The sequence below is a fragment of the Labeo rohita genome, chromosome 11 (assembly GCF_022985175.1).
Source record: "Labeo rohita strain BAU-BD-2019 chromosome 11, IGBB_LRoh.1.0, whole genome shotgun sequence".
Classification (NCBI taxonomy): domain Eukaryota; kingdom Metazoa; phylum Chordata; class Actinopteri; order Cypriniformes; family Cyprinidae; genus Labeo; species Labeo rohita.
Window position 1 is genome coordinate 12,782,408 of NC_066879.1, and position 13,090 is coordinate 12,795,497.

The 13,090-nt window shown below is 36.5% G+C and overlaps 1 protein-coding gene across 1 annotated transcript in view; it reads right to left on the reverse strand.

Moving 5' to 3' along the window:
- aspscr1 (ASPSCR1 tether for SLC2A4, UBX domain containing) overlaps positions 1–13,090 on the reverse strand; it is a 30,075-nt gene continuing 16,985 nt past the window's right edge. Inside the window, exons 8-17 of the mRNA XM_051123004.1 lie at positions 12,164–12,223; positions 11,726–11,862; positions 8,449–8,530; positions 8,296–8,362; positions 7,879–7,941; positions 6,669–6,721; positions 5,117–5,168; positions 4,755–4,824; positions 1,127–1,317; positions 1–132 (exon numbers count right to left, since the gene is read on the reverse strand). Coding sequence (XP_050978961.1) covers positions 122–132; positions 1,127–1,317; positions 4,755–4,824; positions 5,117–5,168; positions 6,669–6,721; positions 7,879–7,941; positions 8,296–8,362; positions 8,449–8,530; positions 11,726–11,862; positions 12,164–12,223 — 786 coding nt within the window. The 3' untranslated portion in view covers positions 1–121. The remainder of the gene's footprint in view (positions 133–1,126; positions 1,318–4,754; positions 4,825–5,116; positions 5,169–6,668; positions 6,722–7,878; positions 7,942–8,295; positions 8,363–8,448; positions 8,531–11,725; positions 11,863–12,163; positions 12,224–13,090) is intronic.

The window sequence follows — 13,090 nt, forward strand, 5'->3', positions numbered from 1 at the left end:
CAATTATCATTGTGTGTTTAATTGATGAAAGTTTGCATGAGTTACTGTGAATCTACTGAACTACTGATGGGAAATGAGCCGGGGAACCCGAACGCTCTCGTCGTCCTGTGCCGATCAAACCTCACTTCTTACCTAAAAAACATACGGGAAAAAAAATGAGAAAAATGATATTTATTTTTCAACATGCATTTCCTATATTAAACCCCGAAGAAAAAAAAGATAACTGCAACTTATCACACTATTCAGACTTTTTTTTTCTTGCTATCTTTAGAAAAAAGTCAGGATTGCAAATCAAAGTCAGAATTTTGAAATAAAGTCAGAAAGTTGAAATATAAAGAATTTCAAAATAAAGTCAGGATTGCGAGATTTAAAGTCACAATTTAAAAAACAAAAACAAAAAACAGTCACAATTTCAAAATAAAGTCAGAATTTTAATATAAAGTCAGAATTTCAAAATAAAGTCAGAATTTTAATATAAAGTCAGAATTTCAAAATAAAGTCAGAATTTCAAAATAAAGTCAGAATTTTAATATAAAAAATTAAGTAAAGATTTCAATATGAACTCAGAATTTCAAAAAGTCAGAATTTCAATACAGGATTTCAAAATAAAGTCAGGATTGCGACATTTAAAGTCAGGATTTTGAAAACAGTCAAAATTTCAATATAAAGTTAAAACTGCAAGATTTGAAGTCAGAATTGTGAGATATAAAATCAGAAATTTAAGACTTTAAGACTGAGTTTTGATATATGAAGACAGAATTTCGATATTAAGTCAGAAATGCGAGATTTAAGGATTTTGAAATAAAAAGTAAAAATTGTGAGATATAAAGTGTGAATTTTAAAATAAAGTCAGGATTTTGAAAACAAAAGTCCGAATTGCAAGATATAAAGTCAGAATTTGTGAATATTAAGTTACATCACATTTAAAGAGTTCTTTTAAATTGTATCAATATTTCAAATTATTACAGTTTTTACTGTATTTTTGGTCAAATAAATGCAGCCTTGGTGAGAAACATTAAAACATCTCACGACCCAGACGATTGAACACTGGTGTCGGTGCGCTCTCTACGGGAGTTCGTCTGAAATCAAACATGAGATGAAATATGTAATAAGCTCTTGAACACACCTGGCAGCTTGAGCCATTTTGGCACTTTGGCCGGGTCGGTCCTCACCGGTCTGACCGCTGGCGTCTGCGCGTCACAGCCGTCCTCCGTCTCCCCCCGCTGGCCGGAGGAGTCGCACGACTCTGGAGCGGGCGGCAGGTGGTCGTCAGCGGGAGCGTGCGAGGAGACGGGAGGAGGAGAGCGCGGCATACAGCTGCAGAACAGGAAGGACACGCGTGATGGATGGACTCAGGAACAGGAAGACGGCTTACACAAGTGTTTAGAAGAGATCAGCTCGTCTCTCTGACCCCTTTCATGTGACTGACTGAGGTCAAAGGTCGCGACCTCCTGAGAGGCTGCGGTTATTAAAGACTTCCTGCATTAGTTTAATGTTTGAGATTAGAGATAAACGTCCAGCAATAAACAAACGTTCAGATCTATGAGCATTACCCATAAAACCACAGATCCACCAAAACACAGCTACTCTGACAAATACTTACTGGAGAACCATTTCAGCTGCATTTTACATGACAAATGCTATATAAATAACTTAATTAATATATTAATATATTAATTAATATACTAAAACTGTGGTTAGTATGAGAAATTATAGAAAAGTAAAGGAGGATGCGGCAAGATCCTTGAAACATTCTATGTTTTATAACACTGTAAAGAAGATTTATTTACTTCAAAAATTAAAACATTTAAAACATTAAAATTAAATAAAAACTGAAATGCAAATACAAAAAACTTTAACTGATTGTTAAGAAAAAATGTCTCATTTTATTTTGGTTTAATGTGATATAAATAAAACTAAATGTGAAAAAAAAGCTATTTAGATTCTATCTACAAACAAAATGACTAAAACTTTAAATAAAATTAAAATAGATAATTTATTACATTTATTATATAAAGCCACATTTAATCAAAGCAGTGTGAATCTTGTGTGGAAAAAATTAAGGCTAAGATTAAAAATCATTATGTTTAATTGAAATAAAGCTGAAGTAAAAAAAATATAAATATTAGATTTTAAGACAAAATTTTTTTTTTTTTTAAATATTTAAAATATTCAAAATGTGTGTGTGTGTGTGTGTGTGTGTATATATATACACACACATACAAATATCTAAATATTAATTAAATTATTAATGAACTCCAAAATCATATAAACCACATATTAATAAAGTTATTAAATGATACTAAAATAACACTGGGTATGACAGCAATAAGAAACACTCATTTAAATAAAAGCAAAAAATGGTAATGTTCAACTAAATATTTCACTACAAGCAAAGAAGTTTTGTGAACTACTGTAAATGAACTACTGTAAATAAATTTAAGAAAATTCATGCTATTCAGCACTGAACAACTGAACCCATTCCAGTAAAACTACAGGTTACCATCATGAACTTATGCAACAGAACTAAGATCTACATGACGATAAACTCTGTATCTCTTCAGTACAGTGTGTTATGCGTAGCGTGTGTGTGTGTGTGTGTGTCATATGAAGACATCACCGTGAGCTGCCGTGCCAATCCCAGCAGGACACAGCATCTGCTTTGATGTGTGTGCATGTGTGTGTGTGTGATGAGGGAGAGTGGGAGACAGGTGTGTGTGTGTGTGTGCGTGTGCATGCTGGAGGGGTTTCTAGGAAAGCAGTCACTATCTTTAGAGCGGATGTGAGAGGAAACAGCCGCTGGAATCTCACATCGGACGGAACCTCAAAGGAATTCCAGCGGGACAGAAACATTCCTCCCAGGAAAAGAGTGTGTGTGTGTGAGAGAATGTAAATGAGCGTGTGAGTGTATGTTTGACTGTGTGAGTGTGCGTGTGTACTGGTATTCCACACATTATGTCCCCACAAGTATAGAAAGGCCAGTAAGTTTTGTCCTTGTGGGACATTTTTTGGTCCCCCTGAGGAAACAAGCTTATAAATCTCACAGAATGAAGTGTTTCGAGAATGTTAAAATGCCTGTAGTTTTGTGTGAAGTGTAGGTTTAGGTGTAGGGTTAGGGTGAGGGGATACAAAATACAGTTTGTACAGTAGAAAACCCTTTATGTTGTGCACGTGGTTTACAAGTGTGTATGAGTGTGCACGTGTGTGCGTGTGGTTTGCAAGTGCGTGTGAGTGTGTGCGTGCATGCATGTTTGCAAGAGTGTGTGTGCATGAGTAAGTACGCGCAAGTGTGCGAGATTGTGTGTGTGTGCGTGTGTGCGCGAGTGCATGTGTAGGCACAGGTGTGTGCATGTGTGTGCGGTTTGCGTGTGTGTGAGTGTGCAAAAGTGTGCAAAAAAGTGTGAGATTGAGCAAGTGTTTGCACGTGTGCTTGTAGTTTGCAAGTGTGTGTGCAAGTGCGAGCGAGTGTGTGCATGTGTGTTTGCGTATGAGTGAGTGTTCACACAAGTGTGAGAGACTGTGTGCGCGCAAGTGTGTACGAGTGTGTGCATGTGTACGCGAGTGTGCGCATGCTTGTTTGCGAGTGTGTGTGTGCTTGCATGAGTGAGTGTGTGTGTAAGTCCAAGTGTTTATGAGTGTGAGTCTGCACATTTGTGTGCATGAGTGTGTATGAGTGTAAGTGTGTGCACGTGGTTTGCAAGTGTGTGTGAGTGTGTGCACATGAGTGTTTGTAAGTGTGTGTGCATGAGTTTTTGCGTATGAGTGAATGTGCACACAAGTATGAGAGATTGTGTATGCTACAAGTGTGTACGAGTGTGCGCATGCATGTTTGCAAGTGAGTGTGCGAGTGTGCACAAGTGTGTGTGTGCACATTTGTGTGTGTGAGAGTGTGTATGAGTAAGTGTGAGGATGAACGATACAATACTTTACAGATATGACAAATATATCTTGTTGCGCGCATGTGAGTGTGTGTATGAGTGTTTGCGCATGTGTGTTTGCAAGAGTGTGTGTGCATGAGTGTTTGTGTATGAGTGAGTGCGCTCAAGCGTGAGATTGTGTGTGCATGTGTGCGTGCGTGCATGAGCACAAGTGTGTGAGTATGAGTAAGTGTGTACGCGGTTTGCAAGTGTGCGAGTGAGTGTGTGCATGTGTGTGTGTGTGTGTGTTTGTGTGTGCACGAATGTGTGTGAGAGTGCGCGCATGCGTGTTTTTGAGAGTGTGTGTGCATAAGTGTTTGTGTATGAGTGAGTGCGCGCAAGTGTGAGATTGTGTGTGTGCGCAAGTGTGTACGAGCATGTGCATGTATGAGTGTGCGCATGCAGTTTGCAAGTGAGAGTGCGTATGTGAGTAAGTGCATTGTGTGTGTATGTGTGCATGCGTTTCCAAGAGTGTGAGCGCATGAGTGTGTATGAGTGAGTGTGTACATAAGTGCAAGTGTGTATGAGTGCAAGTGTGCGCACATGCGTGTTTGCAAGAGTGTGTGTGCTTGCATAAGTGCGTGTGCGAGAGTGTGTGTGTGTGTGTAACTGCGAGTGTGTATGAGTGCAGGTGTGAGGATGAACAAAAAGTGAAAAAACAACACTTTACAAATATATGACAAATACATCTTGTTATCGTTACCTTTCCTATTTTTTGCCCATTTTACATTTCTTTCTTACATATACTCTTACATATTCATACCCTATTATTACTGATAGTTGACAGTTCAACAAAAGGAAAAAAACAACAACTGAGAAATCCAGTGAAATATTCACCCTGCTATGAGCTCATCAGCCTGTAGGGCGGAGACACTGGTGTCCAGAAGATCAGAGCGCAAGTAAGCATCTGTGGAATCACACACACACACAGGATATGATTACAGCTCACTTCCTGTCCTCTAGATTCCACTGAATGAATGTCAGGAGCGTCAGAGCGACCGAACGACCGAACGACCGTCCTTCATACAGAAACAAACTTCACCAGAATAGACTGAGTAAGTGTGTGAGTGGAACAGAACGATCAGATGACCAGCAGGGCTCAACGCTCCCGTTACCCAGAATGCACTGTGTGCTTCCAGTAAAGCAGATTAAATTGATGTCATTGGTTTGGACAGCAGATGAAAGAGATGTTAACAAACCTGTCCTCACGTCTGAGCCAAAGTACACCAGAGCAGCAGGGAAGAGACTCGCCTGAGAGACAGAACGATGAAAACACACACACACACACACACAAACAAAACAAACACACACAAAGAGGTTAATGACTGTCGCCAGACTGCACTTTACCACATTCCTCCAGCAAAAAATGCAGACATATCAATTTATTTTGTCAAAATCACGATTGTTTAACAAGCAGACAGTTCAAAAGAACAGCATTTATTTGAAATAAAATATTATAATAACAAAAATAAAATTAGTCATAAAAAAATGATAAAAATTTATATTATATCAAAATAAATGTAATTTATAAATGTAACGTAATCAATATAATAAATGTCATGTCAGTGTAGATAATATATATTTATTATATAATGCAACAATATAATTAATAACAATATTAAAAAAACATATTATTAGTTACATTTACATGTGTTATTTATTATAATGAAATAGTAATACAAATATTTATAATACAATAATTTATAATTTAATGCATGTCATGTTAATCAAACAATGATTTAAAATAAAAAAATATTTATTAATGAATATTCGTTACTTTTACATGTTTTTTATTATAAACAATTCTGTACAAATAACTATTGGTTAGACTTTAAGGTGTCCTCGTTACAGTGTAATTATACATCTAAGCACTGATTTAATGCACTTACTATATGGTTAGGGTTGCATGTAATTATACATAATTAAATGTTATTATAATAGTAAGTACATGTAACGTGTAACAAAGACACCCTAAAATAAAGTGTTACCCAACTATTATTTTTATTATTATTGTTATACTCCCCAAACATATTAGAAAAATTCACCTTTAAAACAGTCTCTTTAGGTCTGTGAGATTATATGACAATTCATGACATTTGCAAATTAAACAATAAAAAGTGTGGGGAAAATTACATTTCCACTCAGGAACACAAAACAGCAGATTAGACAAACCACACACACACACACACACTTTATAATGGGCATCTCTGTGCTGATTTCTATTCTTAGAGCTCTTTGAACAGGAAACAATGTGTTTGAACGGGCCGAGGGGCGTCTGTCCTCAGAGACCTCATTCAGGAGACGCTTGTGTGCGTGTGTGTGTGTGTGTGTGTGTGTGAGATTGTGTGTGTGAGATTGTGTGTAAAACATTCCTTCCATTGCATGACGGAAAGTAAGCAAGTAACACATCCTGTTTGTGCCCCTAAAGTCCTGAGAGACAAACACACACACACACACACACAGACACTCGTGTACTTATGGGTGAATCTCACAACAAACATCAATAAAAAATGATGACAGTTTCCAGCTGGTGACTGAAACCCAATAAATGCTTCTCATCTTGCTTTGAGGTTTAAACTAAAAGCATCCAAAGCCTGGCCTTGACCCCTGACCTAACCTTTGACCTCTGGAGGGAGTTATCCTACATCAGCCTTGTACAGCAGCAATCACTTCACATACATTTCTTTTTCAGAACGTGGAAGATGTCAAACACACACACACACACACATACAGTCAGTCAGTCAGTCTGACCTGGAATAGAGTGACATTTGGATCATCGAGGATGGTTTTGGGAGGCGCAACAACTAGAAAACAAAAAACACTCAGATAAAATACACATCATGTAGAACAACATCAGTAAGTGTAAGTGTGTGTGCATGAGTGAGTGTGTGCGCAAGTGTGTATGAGTGTGCTTAAGTGTGTGCACTTGCTTGAGGTTTGCAAGTGTGTGTGAGAGTGTGCGTGTGCGTGTGTGCACATGAGTGTTTGTAAGTGTGTGTGCATGAGTGTGTGAGAGATTGTGTGTGCGTGCAAGTGTACGAGTGTGCATGCGTATATGAGTGTGCGAGTGTGTGTGCACATGCATGCAAGTGTGTGTGTGCATGAGTGTTTGCATGAGTCAGTGCGTGCAAGTGTGTATGAGTGTGCACACGCATGCTTGTGCACAAGTGTGTGTGAGAGTGTGCATGAGAGTGTACGAGTGTGTGCGCATGCATGTGTGCAAGTGTGTGTGCGCATGAGTGTTTGCATATGAATCAGTGCGTGCAAGTGTGTATGAGTGTGCACGCATGCTTGTGCACAAGTGTGTGTATGAATGAGTGTGCGCGCAAGTGTGCATGAGTGCAAGCGCATGCATGTGCACAAGTGTGCGTGAGAGTGTACGAGTGTGTGTGTGTGCGCATGCATGTGTGCAAGTGTGTGTGCGCATGAGTGTTTGCGTATGAGTGAGTGTGCGCACAAGTGTGTGAGTGTGCACACATGCATGTGCACAAGGGTGTGTATGATGTGTGTGTGTGTGCATGAGTGTTCGTGTATAAGTGAGTGTTCACGTATGAGTGAGTGTGCACGCAAGTGTGTTTGAGTGTGTGCGCATACATGTGAGCACGTACGTGAGGTTTGCAAGTGTGTGTGCGTGCACATGAGTGCGTGCGCATGCATGTGTGCAAGTGCGTGCATGAGTGCTCGAGCACGCGCATACATGTGCACATGTATGCATGAGTGTGCACGAGTGCAAGCAAGTGTGCACACGTGTGTGATGTTTGCAAGTGTGTGTGCGAGTGAGTGCGTGTGTGTGTATGCGTGTTTGCAAGTGTGTGCAAAGGGGTGTGTGCACAAGTGTGAGCGAGTGTGCGCGTAAGATTTGCAAGTATTTGTGAGAGTGTATGAGCGAGTGTGTGTGTGTGCATGCATGAAACTGTGCACACACGGTGTGTGTGTGTGTGTGTGTGTATGAGAAACTCACACAGGTAAAACTCCATTTGTGGGTCCTGCAGGTGAGATCTGATGAAACTCTTCAGAGCAGCAACTGGAAAACAGACAAACGTCATGCTAACATCTGCAGTCTTACACCAAACACAACATAAAGAAAAGAACAAAAACTATACTAAACAAAAACTAAACATTTAACAGTACAAAGAAAAAAACCCCAAAAATAATAAAAAATAGTTTATACAACTATACAGAACACATCAGAACAAAGACAAGAACTAGAAATAATAAAATAAAAATAAAATAAATTAAAAATGATACAATTAAACTGCAACATAAAGAACAAAAAAAAATAATGCATTTATTAAACAAAATGTATACAACTAAACATAGCACAAAATAAATAAATAATATTTTTATTTTATACTTTAAAAAAAATATTTTCTATCACCTGTTTCTAGAGGTCTGAAGAAACCCTGAAGAATGTGACGGTCAGGAAACTGGACCCTCAGCGCCACCTGATAATCACAGTGATGAAGCAACCTCATGAATCCAGTCACGTGACCAGCGCTGGGCTGTCGACACACGCGTGAAACAGACTCACCTTCGGATACCGGTCCAGCTTCTCCTTCATCTGAGACTCGCGCAGAGATTTAGTCATGAGCGGAGCTTCCTCCAGCGCCTTCCTAAAACACGCGGAGAGAATTCACTTTCCACATGAGAACAGTGAAGAAACGTGCAAAAATACAAACGAAACCAGACGAGATGATCTGAGTTAGTGTAAAAATGATCTAATGGTGCTCATCTGAATTAGAGACTGAACTCTACTCTGAACCAAGGTGTAGGTTTGATTTTGTCACTGGCGGGTCACAACAGCAGACAACAGACATTTAATTGTTTGCTCAAAATTATCTTTAAGGTCAGTTTATAAGTGTGTAGATATTAGTAGGGTCATGTCACAGCTTCTCCACTAAATTCTACACCCTTGAAAATCATAACAAGTGATGTCTGACTTGCGATGGTTTTTTTTTTGACTGTTTGAGTACTCGAAAGAGAAAATAGGAAAATAGAACTTCATTAATTTGTGTTTCTTACTAGCTAAATTTAATACATTTATAAAACCATGGTTAATTTTCTTAAGGGATTTGAATTTGTGTATTCTTTCTTTCTTTCTTTTGTTCTTCTTTGTTTTCTTATTAGAACTGTATTCCCTTAATGGTTTGATGTTTTGTTCTGTTTAATAAAAAGTAGCTTCTATTTGAATCAAATGATTCACCCTCCGCACTCCAAAGTTTTGATTTTTATCAAATGATTCATGCTCCAAATTTCCAATTTGAATCAAATGATTCATGCTCTACGCTCCACAGTTCCGATTTGAATCAAATGATTCGTGCTCCACAGTTCTGATTTGAATCAAATGATTCATGTCCGTGCTCCAAAGTTCCAATTTGAATCAAATGATTCATGCTCCACAGTTCCAATTTGAATCAAATGATTCGTGCTCCAAAGTTCCGTTTTGAATCAAATGATTTGTGCTCCGAAGTTCCAATTTGAATAAAATGATTCATGCTCTGCAGTCCGATTTGAATCAAATGATGATTCGTGATCAGAAATTCCAACTTGAATAAAATGATTCACAATCTGCACTCCGTGCTCCAAAGTTCCGTTTTGAATCAAATGATTTGTGTCCGTGCTCCAAAGTTCCAATTTGAATCAAATGATTCACAATCCGCGCTTCATAGTCCCGATCTAAATACTGATTCATGAAGGATCAGAAATCCCAATCTGAATCAAATGATTCGCGATTTGAAGTCCCGAACTGAATCAAATGATTTGTGATAGCCGTTTTGATTGGAGCGCTTCAAAACAGTGAATCATTTAGCATCGCAATGATTTAACTGATTCAAAATTTAAAAAGCTCAGTTTCACCCATCACTATACGTGCTTTTTTAAATCATTACAGGCGATGTCGAAATCTGAAAATGAATGTCTCTTTTGATCTGGTTTTCGCTAGTCAATCGCTTGAACTGAATGATTGAAGTCACAAGTTTGAATCAATCGGAGCGGTGTAAATGACTCAGATTCGGTTTGTCTGTTCCTCCGCTTTAACATAACACAGCATTAAAGAACAGAACACAAACGTTTTTGTGTAGGACTGAAATCTTAGTCTGGATTTATTTTTCTCTCAGAAATTGCTTCAAAATTAATTTAATTCAGAAACTTCATGACAAAGAAGCGGCAAATGAGAGTAGAACGACTGAAATAGTCATTTGAAATATTTACTACTTCAAAAAAATATGTTTATTCCACAATGTAAAACATTTATTTCAATACCGAATTTCCCAAACTGAGATGTGAAATGACTGATGTTTTTAGTCTGGCGTCCCAGACGCACGTCTGCTGCGGTAACACAGAAAAACCACGACACACGCATGCCGAACACAAACACGCCAAACACACACGTGCTGCGCTCATTAAAAACTCATTAACTCATAAACTCAGACCGTCACTGAAGGAAGACAGAAATAGAAGAGACAGACAGAGAAAGAGAGAGACAGTCTGTCTGTGTCTGCTGCGGGTTTTAATTAGATACGTCAGCACAGTAATTTAGTCACAATAATTGATGCTCAGAAATGAAGCTCTGTCTGAGGAGTCAGAGGGCAAAGGTCACGACATAAGAGATTTACATGCTTCCCAGAAAACAAAATATAAACACTGATCATCCTTAGCAGAAGTTTATTCTGGACAGTGTTATTTTAGGATCACAGGGATACTAATACGTACTATCTTGGTTAATATTTGGAATTAGATTTAATTAAATTTAGATTTAATTAAATATTTTCTATATGCATTTCAATTTTAGTATATGCATTAGTTTAGTAATTGAGTCATTTTTATTACTTCTTTTTTTTTTTTTGATTACTTAGTTTTAGTTATTAGTTATTTTAGTACTAGGAACTAATACATTTATAAAAACTATATTATAAATAGTAAAATATAATTTTGATATATTTTTAAAAATTGTACATTTATTTTAGATATCTTATTTTATATATTGTAGATAATATATATTTTATTTCCAGTGATGAAAATGTTTTTATTTTATTATTTTTTTTATGGTTTTAGTTAACGATAACCCTGGTTCAGAGCAGAATGAAAAAACATGTCATACAACAGTCCTTATTCCATTTTAATGTTCACGTATTTTTAGTATTAGTTTTATTAAAATACTATTGTAGTATTTATTAATATTTTATATTTTAAATTCATAAAGTTGTAGGTTTCATTTTTGTTTTTTAGCACTAGTAATTTAAACTAATATTTATTATTTATTATTATTATTATTATTATTATTATTATATATAATAATATTTATTATTATTATATTTATTAAACTAGAATATATATTCTAAATAATAAAATATAAAATAAATGTGATTTTCTTTATTTTAGATTCAATTCTTTTTAGTATTTGCTTATTTTTAGTATTATTTATTAATTAATATGTTTTAATATTTTATTAATATTTGAAATTAGTTTTTATTTAATATTTAATTTTTTTTTGGTCATTTCTGTTTTTGTTTTAGTAACTTTGCCATTTCCCTTTGCCTTTTTTATTTTTATATATATTTATTTATTTAATATTTAATATACTTAATATCCTAAACTTATTTTTATTTTAGTTAGTTGACAAGGCAAGATTTTAAGTTTAAGCTTTACCTTAGTTAATGAAATTAATTCATATTTAATAGTTTTCATTTAAATAATTAATAGTTCTCATTAACAATAACTCCACTGCGACAGCGGAAGTGAACTGTGATTGGTCACTTCACGTCAATCACGTGCTCTCGTCCAATCAAAAGCGTGTCGTATGTTCTCACCTCTCGCTCTTCAGCTGCGCGAATCTCTTCCGAATGTCGTCAACGGTGACCTCAAAAAATTCATCAGGAAGTTCTTGGTCGTCATGGTGACGGGCTCCGGCATCCAGATGGAAGACCAGCGGATCCCTGTCGACCGGCTGCGCAAACACACACGACACACACCACGATTCACTGATTCATCACGAGTGAGTCGCTCTGTGGAATCAGTGTCCATCTCTTGATTCATTATTAGCTGAAGTGTAGGAATATGTAAAAATCTTTTACTGATAATATAAAGTGTCTACTGAGAGATTATGCTTAACTGTGAATTATAAAATAAGGTTTTGGTCATAATACATACATACATAAGTTAAAAGTTAAAAAATGCAGGGTTGATGCAATATCATAAGAAAGTCAATGGCTATATACTGATGTATGATTGTACGGTCCTGTTTTTACCTCCAGATATTCGTCCGTTTCCTCTTCGTCCTTTGACGCTTGTTTGGCACTGACCGATCGCTGAAGAAACACATTCACAAACACTTCAGTCTGGGACAGACACAGATCTGTGTGTGTGAAACACCAGACGACTGCTGTTTGTGTGATCGGATCTAAACGTGGCGATGCGTGATTGAATTCAGACACAACAAAAACACACCGTCCGTCTCAAATAAATCAACAGCACAGCAGAACGACACACTCGCAAACAAACACACATGAAAGACCTGCAGATCAAAACACAACGTGTGACAAGATGCAGATTTTCCATGAAAAAGACCTTTGAAAGTTTGGAATGATCAGGATTTTGTTTCTGAAACTGCTCAACAGCTGCATTTATTTGATCAAAAATACTGTAAAAATGTGAAATATTATTATAATTTGAAACAGCTGTTTTTTATGTGAATATCTGTTAAAATGTAATTTATTTCTGTGATCAAAGCGAATTTTCAGCATCATTACTCCAGTGTCACATGATCCTTCAGAAATCATTCTTCAGCAATCATTGATTCATCTGTGCATCCTGAAAAATAAAATATATCGCCGTTTCCACAAAAATATTGTGCAGTACAACTGTTTTCAGAAATGTTTGCCGAGCAGCAAATCAGCATATTAGAATGATTTCTGAAGGATCATGTGACACTGAAGACTGGAGTAATGATGCTGAAAATTCAGCTTTGAAATAAATTACATTTTAACAGATATTCACACAAAAATATTTTTATGTCTACTAGTATTTCATAATTTTTAATGTATTTTTTTATTAAATAAATGCAGCCTTGCTGAGCTGAAGAGTATGACAACGTTTTTAAAAAAAAAAACACAAATCTAAGATTACAATTAAGGTTGTAATATTTCGAGAATATATAGTTAAAATACTATGAGAAT